The 27,556-nt window shown below is 44.2% G+C and overlaps 1 protein-coding gene across 1 annotated transcript; it reads right to left on the bottom strand.

Moving 5' to 3' along the window:
* Nucleotides 1–1,616: 1,616 nt before the first annotated feature.
* Nucleotides 1,617–25,561, bottom strand: ATP12A (ATPase H+/K+ transporting non-gastric alpha2 subunit). The gene is made up of 23 exons (XM_064731936.1): nt 25,332–25,561; nt 23,527–23,673; nt 22,160–22,219; nt 20,689–20,892; nt 20,027–20,140; nt 19,380–19,514; nt 18,244–18,361; nt 17,439–17,707; nt 16,171–16,369; nt 15,663–15,772; nt 14,843–14,977; nt 14,418–14,610; nt 14,040–14,215; nt 12,882–13,018; nt 12,091–12,241; nt 9,982–10,150; nt 9,212–9,366; nt 8,286–8,409; nt 7,171–7,316; nt 5,703–5,836; nt 3,440–3,541; nt 2,820–2,911; nt 1,617–2,025 (listed from the first exon to the last, which is right to left on the bottom strand). Exons 1-23 carry the CDS (start codon nt 25,338–25,340, stop codon nt 1,997–1,999), a joined length of 3,108 nt encoding a protein of 1,035 aa, XP_064588006.1. The 5' UTR covers nt 25,341–25,561; the 3' UTR covers nt 1,617–1,996.
* Nucleotides 25,562–27,556: the final 1,995 nt, after the last annotated feature.

Raw genomic sequence — 27,556 nt, 5'->3', positions numbered from 1 at the left:
CCTCTGTTGGAGCAGGAATTTTGGCCCAGCCACAAGTGCTGGAAATGAGGTCGTGCTGCAGCTTCTCCCCTATCTCTGCTATCACTGAACCGAGATAAAATAAATCAAAATAAATCAGTGCTGGCTGCTGGCGGGTGCCAAGGTGCGAAATGAGTCAGGCTGGCACCTGTGCCCTGCTCCGGGATTGCATCACCAGCGATAAAAACACATTTATCAGCAATCTGGGCCCGCCCGCTGTTTACAGCTTCATTTTCTGTCCCTCTTCCTCCTCCCTTGGCAATTCCTCTTCCTCGTGGCTCTCTGGGAAAAGCGCTGATACCGGGATAATTAATGCTCGGGGTAATTAATGCCCAGCCAGGCATTGAGGTGAGGGAAAGAAGGTCACAACATGCAAAGTGTCTCCTAGCAGGGAAGGGAACAGCTTGAGGTTGGAAATTTAACTTTAAAATTTCGATTTCATCTAAATTTAAATTTATTACATTTTAGATTTTATTTAAAATTTAGGTTTGTGGGAACAGCTTTAGATTGGAAATTCAACTTCAAAATTTCGATTTTATCTAAATTAAAATTTATTACATTTTAGATTTTATTTTAAATCCCATAAATTTATATTTAGGTTCATGGGAGCAGCTTTAGATTGGGAAACATTCCTCATTTTCCCTTCCCTTAGTTTTTCTCTCTCTTTGCTGCAACAGGAGTTCTCCTTCTGCCCCGTTTCTTTTGTAAATCTTGTCTAAATTTGCATTTATAAGTGAAAAAGCAACATAACCCTTTGGGTTATTTTTGCTTTAAAATTAGGAAATAATTTGTTTAAACAAGGAGTGGGACCTGCTGGTTCTTGCTGAAGTGACCTTTAGAAAAGAACTTTACCTGTAAACTAATGAATCCTAAATACAGGTAAAGTTCTATTTTGCCCTGGAGATTGGGACCTTTGGGAAGTGAGAACTGAATTTGGGGTCTCAGAGTGTTCCAATCTGGTTGTAGCTTTGTCACATTCATATTTTTAGGAAAAATCCCTTGCCTAGGATTTCTATCCTGGGAAGCTGAGAAGCCTCAGAGAAAAAGGAAAACAATAATGATCTCATTTGCTTCTCCTGTGTTTTGCTGCTTTGGAATGTGGTTGGAGATTGTTTATCCAACAGGTGATTGTTTCATTGGTTTCGTGTGAATTGTTTTGACTCAATGGCCAATCACAGCCAAGCTGTGTCATGAGGTTTTTTTTTAGTATTTTTTAGCCTTCTGTCTGTATCCTTTCTCTATTCTTTAGTATAGTTTAGTATAGTATTCTTTAATATCATATAAATCATAAAATAATAAATTAGCCTTCTAAGAACATGGAGTCAGATCATCATTTCCTTCCTTCATTGGGGGACTCAGAAAATACAACGTGGCTTGATTTTCAAGACACTTTTATCAGAATGGGTGAAGTGTTTGGTCTCTTAATGAGGCAAAAAAAAAGCAAGGCTGCAATTCTTTCCTCTGTGACCCCATTGCACTCAGATTCTCTCAATCTTTATTTAAAAAATAAATAAGACAGAGAACAGTTTTCTGGAAAAAAAAAATGTTTTATTATCAAATTATTCCTATACAGCACAATTACCCGTGGCAAGGTAAAACAGATCTAGGTGTGCACTCACTTGGAATTCAGTTCTACCAGCACAAAAATCAACAAACAACTCCTTCAGTGCAAATTAATGCCTTGGATTGTGGGGAATTCCTGTCTTTGGACTGCTTTCCTCTCAGAGTTCTCTCCAACTCCTTCTTTGAACGAGGGAAAATCGCAGTAGTTACAAAAATAGGTAGCATTTCAATTTCTAGGCTTTACAGTACAGTGGGAGGGAACTTCTCAGCCTCTAAAGTCCTTTTTTCTTCATTGAACCCATGAAATCTCTGCACCCCAGCACGGGGCGGATCCACGCTCGATATTGCACAGACAGGACTTGAAAGCAGCAGAGGCTGGGCCGGGTGGGGAAGGAGCTCTCCTGTGTCAGAGTCTTCAATAATACATGTTCTTGTCCCACCAACCTGCAGGAGAAGGGAGGGGATAATATTAAAAATAAGAAGTTAAAAATATTTAAAATAAAATTTAAAATAATTATAATTACATAATTATGTATAATTATATAATTTATATATAAATATATATTTATTTTTATATAATAAATACATTTCATATATTTATATTTTAAAATAAATATATTTATTTAATATAATGTATTATCTATTATAATAATTATAATATATAATTATATATAATACATTTTTACTATAATTTATTGTGTATATATTGTAATGATAATTATAATATATAATTATATTAAATAAATATATAAATATATAAATATATACATATATAAATATATAAATATATAAATATAATAATAAATAATATAAATTTATTATTTATGTTAATTTAAGTAAATTTTAATATATTATATATGTAATAAATAAATTTATATCTAAGCAAATATTATATAGTGTATAGTATATAGTATACAGTATATAGTACATATAGTATATATAGTATATAGTATATAGTATATATACTATATATACTATATATTATAATTATACTATATATTATAATTATATTATATATAGCTATATATAATTATATAATTATATATTCTATAATATTAGAAATAATAATACCAAAACCGGGGTTTTTTCCTCAAAAAGGAAAAGTGATCATTGGACAAAAATGGTTCCATTTTCAGCAGTCACCTGCGAGTGGCAGCTGAGGCGGGGGTGGGAGTGAAAGGGTGGGAAAAGACACATGAAATGAAAATATTTAATTAAAATTAGAGGAGTGCACTCACTTCCCGGGTGTCTCCTGATGAGCAGCTTCCGGATTTCATCGTAGACCCAAATCAGGATGGCAAAAGGCACAGCCACAAACCAGTACTGGAACCTGGGAGTGGGGGCAAAAATCTCACTCAGAAACACCTGAGAACGGCTCAGCTCCAGTTCGGGGGTCTCTGTGCTCTTCAATGTCACCAAAATAAATCTGCCCCTCCTTGCGCCTCTTCCCTTTCTCCTAATTAATCTCCCAAATTGATGATGAGCATGCAAAGCCTCTCAGTCTGAAGTGGTTCCTGGATTAATTAATTCCAGGTCCTGTTCAGAAGGAAATCTTGCCTGGTGTTATCACAGCAATAAATCACCTGGCTGATCTATTTAAAATAAAATTTAAATGCTGGCTGTGCTCATCAAAACCTTGGAGATGCTGGGAGAAATATTTAACTGCTGGTTTTGCACAGGTGGCTTTTTGGATCCTCAGTAGGAAATGCAGTAGGAGAACATGGAAATTATGACAATAATGGCCTTTCTGGCCAAGAAACAGTGACGAATATAATGAATTTTTAAAAATATTTATCCTGCAGTGGTGCAGGATTCTGTTGTGTGCCCACAAGGAGGGCAGGGGAAGCTCAGAGCTCACCTGAGTGGAGTGAAGTTCAGGGCTGTAACGTGTCCAAGGCCATAGGTGAGAATCAAAGCAATTCCTATCTGGGAAAATATCCCCACCCAGATGACTTTGTTCCTGCAGGAAAAACAGAGAGGAAGAGTTAACCCCCTGTGAGAGAGTTTAACTAACCTCAAAGTTAAACCCCTGTGAGAGAGTTTAACTAACTCAAGTTGTTCCCCAGTGGAGAGTTTAACTAACCTCAGAGTTAAACCCCCTGTGAGAGATTAACTAACCTCAAAGTTAACCCGCTTGTGAGGAAAGTAATGCAGAGTTAACCCCCTGTGAGAGAGTTTAACTAACCTCAAAGTTAAACCCCTGTGAGAGAGTTAACTGCAGAGTTAAACCCCTGTGAGAGGGTTAACCCCAGAGTTAAAGCCTGTGAAAGAGTTGAGTTAACCCCCTGTGAGAGAATTAAATTAACCCCAGAGTTAACCCCTGTGAGAGAATTAATCCCAGAGTTAACCCCCTGTGAGAGTTAAATTAACCCCAGAGTTTATCCCCTGTGAGAGTTGAGTTTATCTAGAGTTGAACCCCTGTGAGAGAGTTAAATTCAGAGTTAAACCCCTGTGAGAGAGTTTAGTTAAACCGCTGTGAGAGGGTTAAATTAACCCCAGAGTTAACCCTCTGTGAGAGGGTTAATCCCAGAGTAAAACACCTGTGAGAGACTTAAACTAACCCCAGAGTTAAATCCCTGTGAGAGGTTAAATAAACCTCAGAGTTAACCCTCTGTGAGAGGGTTAAACTAACCCCAGAGTTAATCTCCTGTGAGAGGGTTAAATTAATCTCAGAGTTAAACCCCTGTAAAAGGGTTAAATTAACCCCAGAGTTAACCCTCTGTGAGAGAGTTGAATTAACTCCAGAGTTCAACCCCTGTTTAACTCTGGTGTTAGTTGTGATATTAACCCACTGTGAGAGAGTTAAACCCCAGAGTTAACCCCCTGTGACAGAGTTGAGTTAACCCTCTGTGAGAAGGGTTAAGCTAACCCCAGAGTTAACCCCCTGTGACAGAGCTGAGTTAAACCCCTGTGAAAGGATTGATTTAACCCCAGAGTTAACTCCCTGTGAAAGAGTTAAACAAACCCCAGTTAACCCTCTGTGAGAGTTAAATTAACCCCAGATTTACAGAGTTAAACCCCTGTGAGAGGGTTGAGTTAACCCTCTGTGAGAGTTAAATTAATCCCAGAGTTAACCCCTGTGACAGAGCTGAGTTAACCCTCTGTGAGAGGGTTAAACTAACCCCAGAATTAACCCCCTGCGTGCCAGCAGGACCCTTCTGGATCCCAGCAATCCCGCTCCAGGTGAGCTCTGCAGGCACAGGGCTGGGCTCTGTCCTGTGCCCCAGGTGCTCCTGCCTGTCCTGGCAGCATTCCCAGCCCAAATCCAGCTGTGGGAGACACCCAGCAGCACTTCCTCCAGGCTGCTGCTGCTCTGGAAACGTGCTCAGGGTGACTCAGGTGTTAATGCAAGGAGGAAGCGCACACATAGGTGTAGGCTGCAGATAAAGGATGGAAAATAAATTGCTCTGCTATCAGAAAGCCTGGGAGGCAATGCCAGCTCTGCTGCTGGCCTCTGGCCCAGCTGATATTTGGAATTCTCCTGGGATTGGAGGTTTGCAGAGGGCGGCCAGCACTGTCTGTGGGAGTTTGGCCAGCTGGTATCTCCCTTCCCAGAGCCTCGAGTTATCTCAGGGAAGTCCAGACTTGCTATCTCTTGATAAGGAGTTCAGAAAGTAATCTGGAAGAGAAACTCCCATTTTTTTTTTTCTCTAGTAAACATTTTAATGAATGGAAAGTTGGTTTTAAGCTGGTGCATTTTTAGAATAACCAGCACAATGTCTTTAAAGAAAATCCCTACCCTGAAGCAGAAAAGAGGCTGAGGGGAGGTGTAATAAAATATTTGCCTGAGATTTGTGATTGTTCAAGGCCAGGCCTAATCTTTGTGCAAAGACTGAAAGTGAGAGGGCCAAATCACTGAGCTCACCTGCTTCTGAAGGGAGCAGGAGGCTAACTTGAACTGCAGGTTTAGATTAGATAGGAGAAAAATCCTTCCCTCAGAGGGAAATTCTTCCCAGTGGGGCCCTGGCACAGGTGCCCAGGGAAGCTGTGGCTGCCCCGGATCCCTGGCAGTGCCCAAGGCCAGGCTGGAGCAGCCTGGGGTGGTGGAAGGTGGGATGAGATGAGCTTTAAGGTCTCTTCCAACCCAAACCATCGTGGGATTGTGCCTCTGCTAAACTCACCTGAAGAGGCCCTGGCGGAAAATGGAATTCCTGCGGGTTTTCCTGATGATCAGATCAGCCACCTGCTGGATGGTGATGCTGACAAAGAAGGCTGTGTAGCCAGTCCACTGCAGGTACATGCGCTGGTAGTGGGTCTGCAGAGCCAAGAAAACACCAAAACCATTTTAATTCACAGCCTCCCACCTCCCCCAGGCTGCTGCAATTCCCCATGAGAGATTCCATGGTGTGAATGCAGGGCTCCTCCAGATTTAAATGCTCAGATTTGGGCCCAGCTTTATTCCAGGGCTGAGTCACGAGGCTGCAGCACGAGCTGGGGGTGAGGAGTGTTTGTGTGGATTTACCAGTGCCTGCTGTGCCTTGTGATTCTGCACAGGGAGAGGGGGAGGCTGCAGAGAGCTTGGCAGAGGTGCTGGGAGAGGATGGTGAGGATGGATTTGGAGGGGTTTAACCATCCAGAGCAGAGAGGAAGGTGCAAGGGGCTGGGAGAGGATGATGAGGATGGATTTGGAGGGGTTTAACCATCCAGACCAGAGAGGAAGGTGCATGGGGCTGGGAGAGGATGGTGAGGATTGATTTTGAGGGGTTTAACCATCCAGACCAGAGAGGAAGATGCACATGCAGGGGCTGTGAGAGGATGATGAGGATTGATTTTGAGGGGTTTAACCATCCAGACCAGAGAGGAAGGTGCATGGGGCTGGGAGAGGATGGTGAGGATTGATTTTGGGGTGTTTAAACATCCAGACCAGAGAGAGAGGTGCAAGGGGCTGTGAAAGGATGGTGAGGATTGATTTGGGGTTTAACCATCCAGACCAGAGAGGAAGGTGCATGAGGCTGTGAAAGGATGGTGAGGATTCATTTTGAGGGATGGTGAGGATGGATTTTGGGGAGTTTAACCATCCAGACCAGAGAGGAAGGTGGATCTGCAGAGGCTGGGAGAGGATGATGAGGATTGATTTTGAGGGGTTTAAACATCCAGACACGAGAGGAAGGTGCAAGAGGCTGTGAAAGGATGGTGAGGATTGATTTTGAGAGATGGTGAGCATTGATTTTGAGGGATTAAAACATCCAGATATTGATATCCAGATTTTAAACATCCAGAGGGGTTTAAACATCCAGAGAGGAAGGTGCACCAGGAGAGGCTGTGAGTGAGAAGGTGGCAAATTGTTGAAGAATGAATGAAAGAGCAGAGGCTGAATGAAGGAGCTGTGTGGCAGGCAGCCCTAAAGTCTCTCATGCAGGAACATGAGATGAAAACCAATTCTATTTCCATTAAACCTCATTTTGCATTCCCTATCCCTTTATTTTGGGGGAATTTTAAAGCAAGCAGGTGGGCAGGGAATTTTCAGGGCGGAATTTTCTGTGTCGATTCCTAATAATTCATTCCTATTAATAATTCATTCCTACTAATAATTCATTCCTAATAATTCATTCCTATGAATTGTAAAGGGAATTTCCAGGGCTGCCTTACCCATTGCTGTCCGTAGGAATCCTCAAAGTCGTTGATGGCATTGTTCTCCCAGTTCACCCTCACTCCCAGCAGCGTGGAGGGCAGGAACCCCTGCTCAGCATAGACCGTGAAATAGGTGACAAAAGCCCCCACCGACTGCATGATTCCTGCGGAAACAAAGGGACAGCAATGAGGAAAAACCGAAATTAAGGAGCACGGGATGCATGAAACGTGCTAGAGGTGGTTTGAGAGTTTTGGTGCTGTGAATTTCTTGCACCCTGTAGTTAAAACCTCATTTAATTGCTGAATAATGAGCAACAGGAGTGGGCTGGTGGGTTTGCAGAGGAAGGGGTTGAGTTTCACCACTTAAATTTATATTTTTTTTTTATTAATCAGCTTGATCTTGCTTTGCTGACACAAGAGAGAGAGTTTGGGAGGCCAACCCACCAATCTGCAAGTAGAAGTAAATTTATATTTTTTAAATTCATCAGCTTGATCTTGCTTTGCTGACACAAGAGAGAGAGTCTGGGAGGCCAACCCACCAATCTGCAGGTAGAAGTAAATTTATATTTTTTAAAATGGATCAGCTTGATCTTGCTTTGCTGACACAAGAGAGAGTTTGGGAGGCCAACCCACCAATCTGGAGCAGGGTAGAGGAGTTAGTCAAATTTATATTTTTTAAAATGGATCAGCTTGAGTCTTGCTTTGCTGACACAAGAGAGAGTTTGGGAGGCCAACCCACCAATCTGCAGGTAGAAGTAAATTTATATTTTTTAAAATGAATGAGCTTGATCTTGCTGTGCTGACACAAGGGAGAGTCTGGGAGGCCAACCCACCAATCTGCAGGTAGGAGTAAATTTATTCAGAATAATCAGCTGGATTTTGCAGAGGGTGGGGTTGAGTTGAGCTTAAATTTATATTTTTTAAAATGAATGAGCTTGATCTTGCTTTGCTGACACAAGAGAGAGAGTTTGAGAGGCCAACCCACCAATCTGCAGGTGGAAGTACACAGCAGGAATACACAGGGGTTTGCAGAGGGTGGGGTTGAGTTTCAGCTCCTAAATTTATATTTTTTTAAATGAATGAGCTTGATCTTGCTTTGCTGACACAAGAGAGAGTTTGGGAGGCCAACCCACCGATCTGCAGGTAGGAGTACACAGCCAGCTGCTGGTTCACCAGCCGGTCCCTCCTCTTGTTCCGGGGTCTCCTGTTCATGATGTCACTCTCAGCTTTCTCATAAGCCAGAGCCACCGAGGGGATCTGCAAGAGAAACAAACCCTCAGGGGCTGGGGGAAAGCATTTGCCTGATTTTCGGGAGTTTAACAGCAATTTGTAGTTCCCAAGTGGTTCTGCTGAATGTTGGCAGAACAGAGAGGAGGATCTGTGTGGATCCCTCATAAATAATTAATTCTTATTATATCCTATTAATTGTAAAGGGTTTGGGGAAAATCTGAAATATGCATGGATCTGGTGATCAATAAAAAAGGCTAGAGGAATTTAATAATAATTGAACATTAAGTTAAAACTAAAGGGTCTTCCAGGTCCCTTGGGCTGGGCTGGATGGAATGTCAGGTGTAAGTGTAGAAATCCCTCTGATCTCTTGATTAAAACACAAGATATTATATAATATATTATACATATTTATATAAATAATATTCTATATATATTATATTATATAATATTATATATATTCTATATATTATATTTATTATATATATTATATATATTATTATAATTATTATTAATTTATTATATAATAGTGTGGTTTTATTATATTGTATTTTTATTATATTGCATTTATTATTTTACTTTATTTTTATACATAATTGTTCACTGCTGATTTTAGCCTGCACCAGATGTCTTTGCTTTCTGCTCCCTCCCTGCAGGTTGTTGTTGTTTTCTACTCTTCTTTCTCTCTACCTGGCTGCTTTTAATCCCTTTTTCCTCTGCCTTTCTCATCTGTAGGACAAATCCCCTGTTCAGGATGTGCCTCCACCCCCAGCCCCTGTCCCTGGCAGGATATTCCAGCAGGAAATAAATGGCTTTGGAGCTGCCAACTCACAATGTCCGTGCCCAGGTCGATGAAGAGGATGGTGATGGTGCCAATGGGCATCGGGATGCTGGCGATGATGTAGATGAGGAAGGGGCAGAGCTCAGCAATGTTCTTGGTCAGGGTGTAGGCAATGGTTTTCTTCAGGTTGTCAAAGATCAGGCGGCCTGGGGGAACAGAAAATTCATCTGTCTAAGGGAATTTTTATCAGGAAAAAAAAGTTCAATTTAACTAAATGAGGTGGAAACATTTCCTGCTTATTTCTGCTTCCCCCATGTGTTTCATCATGCATTTTTTAATTTGGCTTTGTTGGGTTTTTTTAAGCTCCCCTCCCTTAAAGGCTTCTTAAAACTCAAGTGTAATAAAACATTTCTTTTGATGAGGCAGTTTGAGGGGAAAAGCCTCATTCCCCAGAATGCTGTGGTTGTGATGGAAACCACAAGTGAAAGAAGAGTTGGGTGAGTGCTCCTGTCTTAGGTGGAGCACAGTGATGTGTGAGAAAATAATCGAGGGAAAAGGTGGAGAAAATAATTTCTATCTTTGTGAGGCTTCAGACTGCATTGGAACAGGTCAGGAAGTGCTTTTATCTGAAGCCTAATCAAACAGAGACAGCAAATCCTTATTATGTGTGAGGAGGGAGATGATTGTCGTGTGTAGAAATGGATTTAATTCCCAGCTTTCCCAAATATCAAATCCACAATTCCAGAAAGAGAAGAGAGGAAGATCAGGAGGCCCTGCCAGCAGCTTCCAGCTCAAAAAGTGGGAAACAACATTATCTTTACCTTCCTCCACTCCTGTGACGATGGAAGCAAAGTTATCATCCAGCAGGACCATATCAGCTGCGTTTTTGGCTGCATCAGAGCCAGCAATGCCCATAGCAATCCCAATATCTGCTTTTTTTAGGGCAGGGGAGTCGTTGACTCCATCTCCAGTCACGGCAACCACGGCTCCCTGGAACACAGAAAAGCATCCAGATGTGGCTTTGGGAGGAGAGGGTGGATCCCGCCAGCATCAATCCTTACATTTCTAACAGAAAAATGCTGATAGGAAATTCTGATTCCTCTCTGTACCCACATCAAACACAGGCAGGATCAGGAGGGTGGAGGGCAGGGTGGGGAGAGCAAGTTCAGAGTTCTGTGTGGCTCCCTTTAGAGCAGAGACCTGAAAATTCAGGGATGAGATTCACTGCTTCCTAAAGAGTAGATATCTCAATTAGATGCATTTCAAATGCAGTTAATCTGATAGTTTGGTATAAAGAGGATTTAAGATTTGGATGTCTGCTCTATGTGCATGTCCATCCCTGTCTGAGCAGAGCCAGGCTCACCTCTGACATCTGGGGGAGGTTTGATTAACACAAAGTGTCCTGATTTTTTAATGAAGTGCTACAGAAACAGCCAGGCTTCATCTGATTCATAAATTATGTAACTGTTTAGAGCCTGTCCTCATCCTATCCCAGCAGCTTCTGGCCATCCTCAGTCTGTGCTGGAATTTCTCCACTAAACCAAAAGATGGAAAACTCTGATTATCCAACTCAGCTTCTTTGTTATCTCCCTGAACATCTCCTGCAGCTCCAGGCTCTGCTCTGGCTGGTGCAGGAGTTTCTGGCTTGGTTCGAGGCCGGGTGTTCAGAGTGGGGACAAAGCCAAGCAAACTGATTAATAAAATGCTGAATTTCCTGTCCCTGGGGGGATTGAGCACAGTGTCACTACCTATAAATAATGCCATGTACAGAAAGGCTTATGAGCTCTAAGTGCTAAACATAGCTGGAGTGTGGCTGGGGGAGGGTGTTCCTTTCCATCCCCAAAGAGCCAAATCTGCCACGAGTGTGGGAGTCTGAGCAGTGCAGAACACGTTTACCCACCGTGTGCCTAGCAGAGACCATTCAAAAAATGAAAACCACATCAAATTGAAAAGTTTTATCTCTTTTTTTTTTTTTTTACTCCCTGGAGAGCCCTCCAGGCTTAAACCCAAAGAGCTGATAAAATGCTGATTGGGGAGCTCAGCGCTGGCGCGACTACAAAAATAAAATAATATCTTATGCCACATCTCTACAAAGTCAAGGCACAGCACAAGTGTGGCTTTAATTCACAAAATCTACTTGGAAGATGTCATTTTTGACTGGAGAGTCTTTTGATGGCAATTTTCATCTTTTACAGAGCTCTGTAATTTTTATTTTTTTTTTATTTTTTTCCTCCTGTGCTGGCTGCACTCCAGGCTGCTTTACATAATATTGCCCATGGATGGGACAAACTCTCTTTAAATCCTGCTGCCTGGTTTACAGCCCTGGGAAGTAGCACAGATAAGAGCTGGTGGTACATTACAGCCCTGGGAAGTAACACAGGTAAGAGCTGGTGGTACATAAATCACGCTCTGGCATTCTGTGGGGTTCATACCTCAGAATCACAAATAATCTGGGCTGGAAAAGAGCTGTGAGTTCACCTGCTCACCCAGCACTGCCACTAACCAGTTCCACTCCCAAACATTCCTGTGGGCAGCAGGACATGGCTCTGAGCAGCCACAAGAGATAAGAGGAGAGGACGTGGCAGCAGCGTTGCTTTTATCTGGGTTTAAAGAATTCCCGAGGGAATTCTCCTTCCCAGCCAGGGCACAGGAGGCTTTTTGTGCTTCTCAGAGTGCCAGGGACAATCCATGCTCTGGCTACAGCTCCAAACCCAGGGAAAAGCTCATTTTGTCACCGGGAGCTGTGTCTGCAGCAGGAATTTGAGCAGCTTGGATTGAGTCCAGGCAGGGTTCATGGCAATCTGTTAGATAATGTCCTGGCACGGGGAAAGGACTATAAACAGAGCTTGGGGAGCACTGGGAATTGGCTCCCGGCCTCCAAACGCTGCTCTGTGTGTGTGTGTGTGTGACCTTTGCCAGGCCTGCCTCACCTGCCTCTGACAGCCCTCCACGATGATCAGCTTCTGCTGGGGCGAGGTGCGCGCGAAGACGATCTCGGCGTGCTCGCGCAGGATGGCGTCCAGCTGCTCCGAGCTCATGTCCTTCAGCTCCATCCCGTTCACCACGGCTGCCGTGGCCTCCCTGCAAGAGCCACAGGCAGGGCAGGGTGGATTTTTGGGTTAGAAGGGTGGAAATAGGGCGCTGGCGGGATGGGCGTGCAGCTGGATGGCGGGAAAGCGGCAAATTGAGTTAATTGCGGAGGCGTTTGTTGGTAATCAGCAGGAGTTGAGTGAAAGGCACTGCAGAAATCCAGAGTGGATCACAGTCACTTCTGGAGACAGAGGGGTCTCATTGAAGCTTCAGAAAATGCATTTTAAAGAGGCCTCTCACTGGGAGGAGCAGAGGAAGACATCACTTCTGCAAAGAGCTTTTACCCTTCCCTTGTGATGCTATTTTTTCCCCATTTAAGGGGTGAAGGAGGAATTTGGGCTGATGGTCCAAACTGGGCCGTGCGATGCTGAATTTTGCTCTGTGTGTGTGTGTTTAGTGAAACAGGCAGTGACAGTGACTTCCACATGATGTGCAAAGAATAATTCCCCAGATTTTCTTCACGGGCAGCAGAGATGAAAACCACCGAGTGGACACATTTAGGTGGAGATGACTCAAGAGTGGGAACGTGTCATAAAAAAAGCAGAAAGCAGCGGGGATGTAGAATAAAAGCACCATGGAGGGAGGAGGGAAAAGAAGCCCTGGGTGCTGCCCAGGCTCTGCTGGCTCTCACCTCCTGTTGACCTGCTCCACAGGGATGTTGAGGCGCTTGGCAATGTCCTCCACCGTCTCGCTGGTGGCTGAAATGATGCCCACGCTCTTGGCGATGGCCTTGGCCGTGATGGGATGGTCGCCAGTGACCATAATGACCTGAGCAAGGGACAAGTGAGTGCCAAATGGCCAAAGGTGGGGGGAGATAAGGGACAATGTCCGGTTTTGGGGAGCAGGAAGCACTTTGGGATCAGAGCAGCGCTGTGTACACAGCGGAGGGAGATTAGGGGCGGTAATTGCCCAGCTCTGTACCAACATCTGGGCTCTGCCTCTCTTCCTGAGGCTGCTTTATCAGGGCTCTGGAGGAAGAACTCGTCACAGGCAGCCAGATTAGAATAATGCAGAATAAAGGAGCCCTTATATAAGGATCTATATTAGGTATGTTCAGTGGGGAGGGTTTGTTAGGATATTGCATCTTAAAATGGATCCTTGTGACTGAGGTGTCCTGACAGATAAGGCACAGCCTTTTCTTGCTTTTCTCAAAGAAAAATTGCCAGATCTTCAAGCTACAGAAAATTTCATCAGGGTTGGAGTTTGGGATTAGTCTTGTCTGAGATCTGTAATTCCAAATAAGATTTTCCTCGATTTAGATAGATTTCACTTCTGCTTAGGGCTCAAAGTTTACTTGTGGGTCCCAGGGAGTGAAATTAGGGGCATTACTGCTTCAGGTTCCACTTGAATGGTGTTAAGATTGGTGATTCCTCTGGGTAAATGTTCAAAGCAGTGTCCTGATGCCTTCTCTAGAATTGTTTCTATCAATCACCTTATTCTGTTTACAAGCAAGTAATTCCAGCTGGTGTGGGTTCTGCATTCTAGAAATGGATCTGATGAGAGCATCTGAGCTTTTGCAAATTTGGATTTTCAGGTTTGAGGGTTTTGTGCAGTTCCTACAGTCTGATTCCCACTTTAATGAAAATGTTTTTTCTCTGGGGATTTTCTAAATTGAAATTATACAATGGTCTTAACTAAGGTTAAGATTTTTGGTAATCTTTGCTAGAAAGATAATTAGTGGTGATTCGGCAGAAGATCTTAAATTTTAAATATTTTAAATAATACCTAAAATAATCATAATGAGTCTTTCTGTAGTGAACCCACTGTGTTTTTCTCTGTAAATCCTCACCTTGATGCCAGCACTGCGGCACTTGGAGACGGCGTCGGGCACCGTGGAACGGGGTGGGTCAATCATGGACAGGAGCCCCACAAAGCACAGGTTGGAGGTTGGGAAGTTCATGGAATCCGTGTCAAACTGGAAGGTCTCTGGAAACTCGTTCTCAGGCAGGTACAAGTGGCAGAAACCTGAAAAGGTATTTGGGTTGGTGAGATGGGCAGGAAAATGTGGGAGAAAGAGGAAAGGCTTTGCTCTTGCCCATGGAACTCCAGCATTTAACCATTTTTCCAGGCATGCTGGATGTGCCAAGACTTTAAACCCCATTTTGCAGGTTTTACAGCTGGATTTTACCCCATTTTCATGTTTCACCCCGTTTTCCCAGGCACTCACCCAGCACTCTCTCCCCCATGCCCCCCAGCTCCATGTAGGCTGTCTGGAAAGCTTCTGCCTTCTCGCTGTCCAGAGGCTCCTCCTTGCCGTTGATCATGATGGTGCTGCACCTCTCCAAAATCCTCTCTGGGGCCCCTTTCATCACCAGCAGGAAGCGTTTGTCCTGGGGGTCGTCGGTCTCGTGGATGGAGAGCTGTGCCACAAACAGGAGGGGGTTGGAAGAGCTCAAATTATCCTCATTTCCTTCTAGTTTCCCAAGGGATTAATGTTCTTTTCCATGAAGAAATCATGAATCCCATCAAGTGGAATGAGCTGTATTTATTACAACTTGAATTACCCCATTAAGGCTTCCAGGTCACCCATTGCTGCATCGGGCCCAGTGACAGAAGCAATCTGGCATGATTTGCAAAAAAAAAGAAACACACCTGGAATTTGTTGGTGGAGTTGAAAGGGATTTCAGCCACTTTCCTGTTCTGTGCTCTGATGCTCATCACGTCCCCCAGAATGACCTCAGAGAATTTCAGCAGAGCTGTCTCAGAGGCATCTCCAACCACGACCCTCTGTGGGCACAAAGGAAGAAAACATTTTACTTTTACATTTCCACAATTCCATGGCTTGCTGCACACTTCAGCAACAAGGAATTTCCATTTTTATGTTCAAGTTATCCTGGAAAAAAATATTAAAATAGAATTTGGGGGTGTCTGCTTTGCTCTTGGAGTTAGAACTGAGCCACAGCAAACTAAAGCAGATTTGGGGTCACACTCAGGGCACTGCAGGTGAGCTGAGGCACAAACCCAAATTAATTTGAGGATGGTGTTGATGAGTAAACAGCAGGTTTGTCCTGGTAGCCCAGTCAGTAGAATTTACTACCTTCAAGCAGTCATGTGGAAAGACATCAATTAAGGCATGTTTACCTTTGCTATAATAAATTAACAGTGCAGTAATTACTGTTCCTGCTGCTTGTCTTGCCCTTTTCCTGGCAGGCACAGTTGGGTTTGGACAAGGCACAGGGACTTTTGGGGCTGTCCTGTGCAGGGCCAGGAGTTGGGATTGTGGATCTCCTCCAATTCAGGATAATCTGAATTTCTATGCTTTTGGCTGTATACTTTTTTAATCCTGGGTTAAATTTTTTATATGAGCGAACAGCAGTAAAACCACTGTCAGTAGGAGCTTACTGGTAAAATGGAGATTGTTAAAGCCAAACAGAGAAAATTGCTTTTTTAGAGGAAGGGAAACAAGCAGTACCTTCATGATGGGGAGATTTTCCTGTCCTGGCCGGAATTCCGCCCGGTTGCAGAGGGTGACAATTTTTGATAACGCTGTCCATGTGGGGGAACTTTGATCAAAGGGCTGGGCTGAGAGAAGCAAAACACACATTGCATCTTTTAGCATGATGCATGACAAAAGTAAAATCTTAACTGTGAAGAAACAGAACTAACTTATTTGCAGAAAAAATTATTCTTTTAACAGCCGGAAAAAAAATTATATAAATTTTCCCTCCAGCAGTGCTGGCAAAAGGGTTTGGATGATGTTTGTTTAATTCCCTACTAAATGTACTCTTGGCAAAAGGTTCTGGAGTAGAACCTCCTTCAGGTTTACTTCCTGTGAGTGGAATTCAACATTTTTTTTTTTTTTCACATCTCACATGGTTAAGAAGGAATTTCCACGTGTAGAAGGAAGAAATGTCTGATTTAGCCACCAAAAATGAGCATCCTGAGATGGATCCTTCCCACACCCCCATTTTCCCATTTACTTGTTTGATCTTCACTGGTGTCGGCTGAGTAGATCTGGTTGTCAAACCAGAGGTGGGCAACCGTCATCCTGTTCTGGGTGAGGGTGCCTGTCTTGTCGGAGCAGATGATGGAGGTGGAGCCCAGCGTTTCCACGGCCTCCAGGTTCTTCACCAAGCAGTTCTTCTTGGCCATGCGCTTGGCCGTGAGGGACAGGCTCACCTGGCAGGAGGGAAGGGGCCCAGCTGTCACCAAGGTGTGGCTACACACAGGTGTAACGAGATTGCATTCTCCTGGTATATCTTTTGTGGGGTTTGTAAGAGAATATTTTAAATTTTTCATTCTTGTTGGCTGCTGTGCATTTTTTTCCTCCATTTTTTAATTTAGAATCTGAGGTTTGGCTGTAACTAGCACAGGTAGATTTGCTGTTGATATAGACCTGCTGCCTGCTGATAGAAATAATAATGTCCTATCAGAGGCTGTTTGAGGTGGAGGAACATGAAAAGGGCAGGGAGCTGCTGGTCACCAGTTCCATGGATCCTGCAATGATTCCCTTCATTGTTTGCTGCTGGGGTGCTTTGGTGTCACAGACATCTTTTATGAAAAATCCTTTCCTTAGGATTTTTCCTCCTGAGAAGCTGGGAGGCCTCAGGAACAAAATGTAAACAATGGTTATCTGCTGCTGTGGAATGCAACAGGTGCATCTGGGATTGGTCTCATGTGGTTGTTTCTAATTAATGGCCAATCACAGTCACCTGGCTCAGACAGAGAGCCCGAGCCACAAACCTTTGTTATCATTCTTTCCTATTCTATTCTTAGCCAGCCTTCTGATGAAACCTTTTCTTCTATTCTTTTAGTACAGCTTTAATGTAACATATATAATAAAATAATAAATCAAGCCTTCTGAAACATGGAGTCAGATCCTCATCTCTTCCCTCATCCTGGGACCCCTGTGAATTCCATCACACTTTGGAGCCAGCAGTGTGTGCTGCTCCCCAGGCAGGGATTTTAGTGCTGGACAATTGGTAATAAGTGGAGTTTTCATGTGACTTCCAGGGTACAATGTCCCCACTTCCAAGTGGGAGCGGGTGGTGGGGAAATGAGTCACGTCATTGTTCTCAGCAGCCATCGAGGCAGAGCAGCACTTGAACTTAAACCCCAGCTGGGTTTGAGATGAATGACTCAGTTACACCAGAATTACCAAATGATGGGTTTATCCTTGGAATAATAACCCCCATCCCTGCCCAAACCCAACCCAGCCCAGAGCTGGAGAAGCCCAGCGCAGACTCACCGTCACCGTGGCCAGCAGCCCCTCGGGCACGTTCGCCACGATGATGCCGATGAGGAAGATGATGGAGTCCAGGATCTTGTAGCGCATGGAAACGGAGATGATGAAGAAGAGGACCCCGATGGAGATGGCCACCCCTGCCACCAGGTACACGAAGTGCTCGATCTCGATGGCGATGGGCGTCTTCTCGTTGCCCACGCCCGAGGCCAGGGACGCGATGCGGCCGATGATGGTGCGGTCCCCGGTGTTGATGACAATGCCGGTGGCAGTGCCTGCAGGGACAAAAAGCTGTCACCTCCAGGGCACACAAACACTCTGAGGAAGCGGCAGGCTGACTTTCCAACAATTCCATCAATTTCCATTGATGGAAAAACTGCAAGGAAACTGCCATCAGTCCAAATCCATTGACTGGTGCAGCCATAACCACGCTGTGTGTTGGAACAAATGCCAAGTGTCACCTCCCCCAAGGTCACTCTTTAATCTGCTCTGGTCAAAATTCATGTGGGCAATTAAACCTCTCTCAAGTTCCTCAAAGCAGAATTACTACTCAAATGAGTTAGCAGGACTAAACAGCACCTGTGCAGGTGCCTTTTTTTGGTCCTCTTCTCTCTGTACGATGATATGTAATAAAAATTAGAAACATTCAGTTCCCCTGAAGTTGCTGAATGGAGGTGAAAGATTAACTAGAAATAAAGATAAAAGGATGTAAAAGTGTGCACACAGGATAATAAACGTGGCTGGAGCCAGTGGAGAAACAGATAAAGAGGAAGAAATGGGATTTCCATGCTGAGTTTCAGGATCAGCTCACCTTCCACACAGGTGGTGGAGTAGAAGGCAATGTTCCTGGTCTCCAGGGGGTTCTCGTGGGTGAAGTCACAGGAGCGGGACTGTGGCTCTGACTCCCCTGTGAGTGAAGAATTGTCCACCTTTAATGAAAGGGAGACATGCCCAGATTAAAGTCAGCAGTACACAGAGGTGTTCAGCCTGGGAGGTGAGGTGGCAGCTTCATCCATATCCATATATCCATATATCCATATATCCATATATCCATATATCCATATATCCATATATCCATATATCCATATATCCATATATCCATATATCCATATATCCATATATCCATACATCCATATATCCATATAGCCATATAGCCATATATCCATATATCCATATATCCGTATATCCGTATATCCATATATCCATATATCCATATATCCGTATATCCATATATCCATATATCCATATATCCATATATCCATATATCCATATATCCATATATCCATACATCCATATATCCATATATCCATATATCCGTATATCCACACCATAATCCGTATATCCATATTCCATATATCCATATATCATACATCCATACATCCATATATCCATATATCCATATATCCATATATCCATATATCCATATATCCATACATCCATATATCCATATATCCATACATCCATATATCCATATATCCATATATCATATATCCATATATCCATATATCCATCCATAATCAGTGACATCAACACCTCTCAGTGCCTCTTCTCTGAGCTGCTGCTGTCCCTGACAGCGCCTGTTTCTGTGGGAATTCAGGTCAGCCAATGCTGTGTGTCTGTCAGTGGGATTTTCAGCAGCAGCCTGAGAAAACACCCAAATTTTGAGGATCTGCCTCCAGTAGAAACTCTCAATCATGTATTGGTGCATCTGCCCTGTCCTGGCAAAGAGCAGAGCCAGAACATGGCATGGACTCCTTGGCTGTTCAGGGAGGGGTCAGTCCTAGAGGAGCTCAGCATCACATTCAGGCTTCTGCTCTCTGCCTTCATTAATTATGTCCAGTCACAGCTCTAATAACCCATACTGGCTGCATAGAAATCCTTCCTATGTAATAAATCACTCCAAACTCTGTTTTCCCTCTTTCCTTTGCTCTTCCAAGCCCTGTTTACCTTGCAGCCCTGAGTGAAGATGAGGCGAATGTCTGCAGGGATCCTGTCCCCACCCTTGATCTCCACAATGTCCCCAACCACCAGCTGGTCTGCTGGCAGCTCCTTCTTCTCGGCATCCCTGAGGACAAGAGCTTGCTGGAAGACAGAAATGGGACAAAAAGGGACAAAAATTAGCTTTGTGCCACCCTCTACACTGAGATCCTCCCTCTGTTCTGGGACAGAGCCAGAGCAGGGTCATAGAGAGGAAATGTGAGAATATTTGACATCCAGCTGGACTGCTCAGCCTGGAATTTGGGGGATTTGAGATGGGAAGTGGCCTTGGAGATGGGGAAATGCCTTCCAAGGATGTGCTCACACGCCATCAGGGCTGTGGGTAAAGGCAGTGGGCTGCAAAATGTGAAACCCAGCACATTTCACCCTTCTGCAGGTTTGAGCTGGGCACTGAGATCTCTAACCCAAGGATGTGCATGCCACAATTCACAGATCCATGAAAGCAGCCACCGTGTGCTTTTTAGCAAAGGTTTGTGATTGAGGATGTTTATCTGGGTCATTTGCCAAGAGATAAATTCAAGTTGGGCTTGCTGGGCTTCCCTCATGCATTGTTGGGATGAATTTTGGCCTCAGTTTTAAGGCACTGTGGTTCTCACCTGTGGGATCATCTTGCTGAAGCTGGCCATGATGTTTGTGCTTTTGGCTTCTTGATAATAAGCAAAGATGCCAGTGAGGATGACAACCAGGGCCAGGACTACTCCGAGGTAGAGCTGAACAATAAAAGATATAATTTGATTAATTTAAAACAAGTTTTCATAGTCCCTCTGTTAGAATGAATCAGTTCTGTGTTGCTTTAAAATGATGTTTTGGCCAGGTTAAAAGACGGGTTAAGAAAAGAACTTTGAGGTGCTGGCCTGCAAGTGATCAATTAAAGCTTTTTTTGTGTGCGTATAAAAAAAGGTTTTAATAGTTTTAATGATCTAAAAATCCTTCTCTAAACTGACACAATCCTGATTACAGTGTAAAAATATTTAAAAAAATAGCAGAGTATCACTCAAAGGGGAATTAGTCAGACTCTACAGTCTTCAGACATTTTTACTGCTCTGAGAATTCTCAACAATTGTAATTATGCCCAGTGGCTCTCAAACCTTTGCCCAGGCACTCTCTGGGCGGGTGGTGTGGCGATGTTTGAGCTTTTATCAGAAGTGTTTGGCGGCGGGAGAGCCTGGTGAGAACGAGAGGCCTCCTTGTAGTTACTGAGTAACTGCGGAGTATTGAAAGCACCCAGCGCCGGCGGGGTGGGCGCCCATCCACTCACGTTGTCAAAGGCCGAATCCACGCCCTGGGCCAGCTGGATGCCAAAGGAGATCCAGGAGAAGCCAGCCCCGATCCACAGCAGGATGGAGAAGCCCCCGATCATCTGCTTGAGGAACTTGACGATTTCTGGGGTGGCTTTGGGAGGAGTGAGCGCGTTGGGGCCGTCCCGAGCCAAAATCTCTGCTGCTCTTGCACTTGAGAGACCCTGCGGAAGGAGGCGACACGTTCACAATGAAATCACAAAGAGATTTTTACCCCAGCTCAGAGCAAAGTGCCCATGGTGCTTTTTTTTTTTCACACATTCTAAATAAAATCAGAAAGAGATTTTTACCCCAGTTCAGAGCAAAGTGCTCGTGCTGCTGTTTTTTCACATGTTTACAGTGAAATCTCAAACAGATTTTTACCCCAGCTCAGAGCAAAATGCCCATGGTGCTGTTTTCTCATATGTTCACAGTGAAATCACAAACAGATGTTTACCCCAGCTCTGAGCAAATTGCCCATGCTGCTGCTTTTTCACATATTCACCATAAAATCACAGATTTTACCCACCAAAAAAATCATCGTAAATGATTTTTGCCCCAGCTCAGAACAAAATGCCCATGGTGCTGTTTTTTCCCACTTTTACAATGAAATCACGGATTTTTACCCCAGCTCACAGCAAAATGTTTGTGCTGCTGTTTTCTCATATGTTCACAGTGAAATCACAAACAGATGTTTACCCCAGCTCAGAACAAAATGCCCGTGCTGCTGTTTCTTTCAAGGTTGTTTGTGTCACAAACCAGCTGCAACTCTGATTTCCAAACCTCCTGATTTCAGAGTGGCTGCTATTAATTATCTGCTGTGGAGAAACAGCCATTTCTTATTTCTTCTGGAGCACTGAATCTGGAGCCACATCCTTCAGGAGTTTCCATTCTGCTGGTTTTCAATCCAATATACCTGGACTAAGTGTTTGGAAAGCCAAGGGAAAACTGGCATTCTTTTGCTGTTATTTTTTCATTTCCACAAGGTGTTTGCAGCTCAGGAGGTTCTTGAAATTCTTGTCTGGGCTCTGGCCACGTTCAGTGCTTTGATATTCAAATGTCAGATGTCAAAGGGTGTAGTTTCTCAAATCTAGATTTTCCTTCAAAATCAGCTCAATCCATGCAGTCTTTGGCTATGAACTGTCACAGTGAAAAGTGAATTGTGGCGAAATCAAAAGATCAGATAACAGCTTTAGAAAAAAATGAGGCGCTGGTGCAAAACCCTGAGGTGCCATTTTTGGTTTCAAAGCAGTAGCTCAGCTGTCTTCAGCCTCGAGAGAAACTCCACTTTAATCCAGGGCAGAGCTCGTTGGCTTGGTGGTTTAGGCTTTACTGGGAGCATCAATGCAGGCACCCACACACATCTAACAATGAAATTCCTGCTCCTGGGAGCTCTGGGGAGGCAGAGGCACCTGAGTGAGGCAGTTCCTTAAGGGAGCTCTATGCACTTACTTTGTCAATGCTGGTACCATACTTCATCTCCAGCTCCGAGGTGCTGAGCCTGTGGTCATCCTGCATCCCAAGAGAGACAGAAAATTACAGTGAGCAGAGCATCAGGCTGCTGGAATTTTTATTCCCCAAACTGCCTGGATCTGGGAACATGGATGAAGTTGCTTGTATGACACCCCACTTTCATGAATTAGACAAATCTGCACATTGATAAGCAAAATATCTCCCACTGGAAGATGAGAATTTTTTTCCTTTTGATTTGCAGAGTGCTTTTGTAAATAGCTCCCTCCTCCAGCAAATCTGTCACAAGAACAGGGTGGTGTGCTCATGTTCCTGCTTCTTTTGGATAAATCATTTCAGTCTGCACGCTGCAGGGCTCAGAGTGTGTGTGACAGCAACCTCTGCCCTCGATTGCCAGGGTAGGGAATGTGAATTATCCTCCTCAGTCTGGTGGAAAGGGACAACAGGTTCTCAGCACGGGTGTAAAGGGTGTGGGAGAGGGAAATCTCAGAGCTCTTGTCCTTGGCCTGCAGTGACACCTCTGTGGTATCATTGGCCTAATTATATCTTGTGCTGAACGGGGATTTAGAAGCCAAGAATTTGAGAGATCTCCCAATTGTTTTCTCAGAGTGATTCATGGGTATTTGGGTGAGTCAATTCCCCTGTCTGTGCTTTGGTTTCTCTTTAGAAACTCGGGAGTGGAGTTACAGCCCCGGTGGCAAAGACAACACAGACAGAAATATTTACCTGCTGCTGGGCAGATCTTGGAAACCTGCTGGGTGAATGGGTGAGAGAACCATGGATTCAATATCTTATTTTGCTGTTCCTTGAGCTCTTAAATGCCATCCAGCCTGTAAATGGCCTCTCCTCTGAGCTGCTCTCACAGCAATCCCAAAAACAGGTCAGCATAATTACCCTCATGTTCCAGATTGGGAAACTGGAATGTGTGGAGAGGAAGCAACATTTCCAAGAGCAGCCAGCAGGTCAGTGGAGAGCCAGGAGGAAAACACGGATTTCTTGAAGGCCAGAGCAGTTGGTTTGGGCAAAAACCCCTGAGTTTAAAGCTGAGACATGCTCTGGAATCTCGGGAGAACAGTTCCGTGGTTCTGCCTCTCCTCTGACTCCTGGCTGGCTCGGCAAATTGTCAGGAAATGCTGATTCCATCTGGGGAATGGCTCCTTTTTGGGCAGATAATGTTCTGTACCATTGATGGCTTAATTATCCTCTCATTTTATTATTAATCTTGCACAGGGTTTCACTGGCACGCTCCAGGAGGGTGAGGAAGCAAATCCTTCCCTGTGCCAGGATTTTCAGTGCAGGACACTCCCTGGATTTCATGGAATGTGTAATGGAGGCTCAGCAACACTCACCAGGTCCAGTTCTTTCTTCAGATCTTCTGCCTTCTTTTTCTTCTTGTTGCCCTTTTGGTCTTTGTGCTTCTCCTCTTCATCTTCGATCTCTGTTTTTTGCAGATCTTTTGTCCCATAGATCTCAACAGAGTAAACATCAGACCTTCTCTGTAAAAGACCACAAAAAAAGTCAAAATTTTGCAGCTCTACTTTTTTAGACAACTTACAAATTTCTGCTGTCACTTTCTCCTGGCTGCTTAAGGTGGTTTTTTCCTGTCTTATCCAGAGACCCATCCAGTTTGTGTTACTGTGATTGTGATCAGGACTTTATCAGGTGCAAATTACAGGGATTGCTTTAGGAATGTACAACACTTCCTGCAGCTTATGATCTAAAACAAGTGTAGGAAAATACTGCTCAGTACCTCAGCAGTGAAAATTATTCATTTATTTATCAGCTCCAAGAAGAGATCGGTGGAAAAGCAAAATATTCATGAAAGGAAAGAGGAGGGAATTATCCATTATCCATTGAGAACTTGCTTGTTCCTGGAGCTTTTCAGACCCATAAATTCAAGATTAAAATTTTAATTACAATTAACACTTAGCAAAGATATTTGCACTGAATCAAGGTGAGGGATGGAGGCAAACACCAGACTGAATGCCAAGGAGGAGCTGCTCTGTTTCTGCCCACTCAGAGCCAGACCTGGCAGGGATTTAGCCAACAATTCCCTTCTTTTTGGCAGTGGAATATTGTGCTGTTGACCCAGGGAGGCTGCTGCACCTCAGGGAATGTTTTGCTCTCAGTGATAACTCGGGGGTTGTGCTGTTTCCAAGCCCTGGGTTAACTCTGCAGGGCGCAGGGCAAACTCCCCTCCCGTGCCACTGAGTAATGATAACGTTCCAGCTCCCAAATTATCCTGGAAATGACATGCCAGGCCTTGGGAGAGCCACGGGTGACCCCATTCCTGAGGTTTCCTGATGGGTTAAACCCCACAAGTTCAGGAGAGCCCCCCTGGATGTTCCCTGGTGGGACAAAGCACAAAGCCAGTGCTTGGCTTCCTGAGAGATCTCACAAAAATGAGGGAAGAGCTCTCCATAGCATAAAAAAAGCTTAAATAATAGAAACAGCAAGAAAAAAAAATAATTGGGGTATCTTGTTATTTAACACTGTTCTGAACTCATAACTGGCATCTTATCCTCAGCTGTCCTGTAACGAAAGGAGTGTTTAAATCTTGATGTTGTCTCTTGATGAAGGGGAAAGCAAAGAGCTGCTGAGCAGTTTGAGCACTTAAAAGACTGAAATATTATTCCTAAACACTTGATTTTGCTTGGTGATGCACATCCCAGAGACAGGGCATGCCTGTTATAAGTTATGAATTTTTTCTGCCATGCTGAAGATTCATGATCTCTTTTAACTATTGGGATTTTTTCTCTTCACCTTCCTCCTCCTCCTTCTTCTCTCTTTAACTCTCCAGCCCAAAAAAATCTGTTCAGCTTTTCAAATCCCTGTAGAGTACAGAAACCAGGAAAAGCAACAGCTCTCTGATGGGAGAACTTAGCAGATAGAAGAGAAAAATAAAGAAATTTTATGAAGTCAGGAAAATCTATTGCTCACTTGTAAGCATGACCTATGTCAACCTTTAACCTTCAGAGTTTCATAAAATCTCAGATTTTTGGCTCAGCCAGTCCAAGAATTCTTCTCAAGAATGCAAACTGTTAATGTCTGGTATTAATTCAATTTTTTTTCTTAGCCTGCACTTATAGTATAGATCCACAAAATAAAACTTAGGAAGAAGCACAAGGGGCAGTTCCTTGGGCATTGTACCCACCTTGACCATCTTGGTGAGTTTATTCCTTTCCTGATGGAGGGAAGCAGCCAAGCCAAAGCCTCTGGATCAAAAGCCAAAAATCTCTGGATGCAAAGCCCAAGCCCAGCTGGGGTCTGTGGTGGCTCAGAGCAGTGCTGGAGTGCAGAATCTCGCCGAGGTGCTGGGTCCCTGTCCTGTTCCAGCAGGTGTTAGCTGGAATGCTGCTCCCACCTCGGCATCCTCCAGGCAGGACCAGCTCCCTGTCCCAAGGCTGTGGAGAAAGAGCTCTGCTTGCTGCAGCTTTATAAATCAGCATCTTGGGCTGCCACTCCACCCCTCCCCTTCCAGGTCCAGCCCATCTTCTGTTTCACCTGGAGTAGGTGGAAAAATACCACAGTAATGGGCATGTGGGTTTCAGGTCAGATAGGTTCTAATTATTCCTTTGTAGTGTTTGCTCACAAGTAGGGAACAGGTGTATTATTCATCTTGCTGGAAGCAAGGAGTTTCCTCCAGAGACTTTCCAGCTCCAGGCTCCCCTCGGATCCTGGGCTGAAGGAGGGCTCTGCACATTCTGTCCCACCTGCCCAGGTGATGCTCTCCTTGCCTGAGGCCCCTCCAAGCTGAATTCCTGCCTTATTTGCAGGGATTTAGTGGAGTGGTTCTTTTTGAAGCTTCAGAGCTTGGACTTCACTCTGAATCCTTGCCTTGTATTTCGTGTGTTTTCCACCCTCATGCTGAGCTGGGAGAAGTGAATGAACTTCCTGGTGCTTGTCCAGCAGGGCACTTACCTGAGCAGCTCTTGCACCAGTTACCAGCTTCCAGGTAGGAGTGATAATGACATTTGTGACACTTCTGGTACCTGGCTGGTCTCATCACTTGGGAGCAAAACTGCTTCTTCACCTTTGAGGCTGAACTGATGAAAAGCTGAGTGAAACACAGGGAATGGTCATCTGTAGTTTGACATTATTTGGGGAAAACTTTGCTGTCGTTCTATCTAAATGTGCTGATCAACAGCATTTGGTCTTTAATATAATTACCTTTAATCTTTGCTGTTATAGTCTTGAATTCCATGTATACCATTCTGTGTACACCATTCTATGTACACCATTGAATTCTATTTCAAGTTTAATCCACAAACATTAAATCCATTGGAGATACTGTGTGGTGCCACCAGAGAATTTAACATCTAAATGTGCTGATCAACAACATTTGGTCTTTAATGTTATAACCTTTACTCTTTGCTGTTATAGTCTTGAATTCTCTGTATACCATTCTATGTACACCATTCTGTGTATACCATTGAATTCTATGTAACATGCCATTTCAAGTTTAATCCATAAACTTTGGTGGAAAACACGTGAAAGTTTAATCCATAATCTTGAAATCCATTGGAGATACTGTGTGGTGCCAGCAGAGAATGACTCAAGTTGTGGTCAGGGATATGACGTGTGGCTGGAGATAATCAATCAACTTTATCAAACCACAGATAGAAGCTGTTAGCAGAAGGGAAAATCCACAGGACATCATCGATTACCTCAACAAAAAGAAGGAATAACCTATATTCAAATCAAGTTCACGGGAATTGTAGTCCCAGACCTTCTCAAGCTGCCCCCACTCCACAATTTGTGTGTGTTGTTCTTTTTCCACGGAATTGTTTGACCCTGGGACGTTGCGCAAGGTGCTGGAGTGGATCTGGAAAGGTTTCGTGTTCAGTTTCTGCTCCTTGATGCACTCAGAGCTGGGTTTTGGCCTGGAATATCAACATTTCCCTACCTCTGAGAGTATGAGCAAAGCAGGGGTGAGCTGGCTGTGTGCAGGGAACCTGTGTTGTGTGATACCAGCACTGAGATCCTCCCTCTGCTCTGGGACAGAGCCAGAGCAGGGCCATAGAGAGGAAATGTGAGAATATTTGACATCCAGCTGGACTGCTCAGCCTGGAATTTGGGGATTTGAAATGGGAAATGCTTTCCAGGGATGTGCTCACACGCCATCAGGGCTGTGGTTAAAAGCAGGGGGCTGCAAAATGTGAAACCCAGCACATTTCACCCTTCTGCAGGTTTGAGCTGGGCACTGAGATCTCTAACCCAAGGATGTGCATCCCACAATTCACAGATCCATGAAAGCAGCCACCGTGTGCTTTTTAGCAAAGGTTTGTGATTCAGGACGTTTATCTGGGTCATTTGGGCACTTTTTGCATTTGCCTTCTGTAAACGGGGATGGCTTTGCCTGGGGAGGAACGTTAGAAA

Source organism: Zonotrichia leucophrys, chromosome 24, assembly GCF_028769735.1.
Source record: "Zonotrichia leucophrys gambelii isolate GWCS_2022_RI chromosome 24, RI_Zleu_2.0, whole genome shotgun sequence".
Taxonomy (NCBI): domain Eukaryota; kingdom Metazoa; phylum Chordata; class Aves; order Passeriformes; family Passerellidae; genus Zonotrichia; species Zonotrichia leucophrys.
The sequence above is the reverse complement of the archived record's forward strand: the minus strand, read 5'-3'. Positions and strand labels throughout refer to the sequence as shown.

Bases quoted from the DNA above. Each gene is read 5' to 3' on its own strand.
- ATP12A (XM_064731936.1), bottom strand. The intron at 14,216-14,417 runs GTGAGTGCCTGG...ATACCTTTTCAG, and splicing joins CATGGGGGAGAGAGTGCTGG to GTTTCTGCCACTTGTACCTG. The intron at 9,367-9,981 runs GTAAAGATAATG...CTGTTCCCCCAG, and splicing joins CGTCACAGGAGTGGAGGAAG to GCCGCCTGATCTTTGACAAC.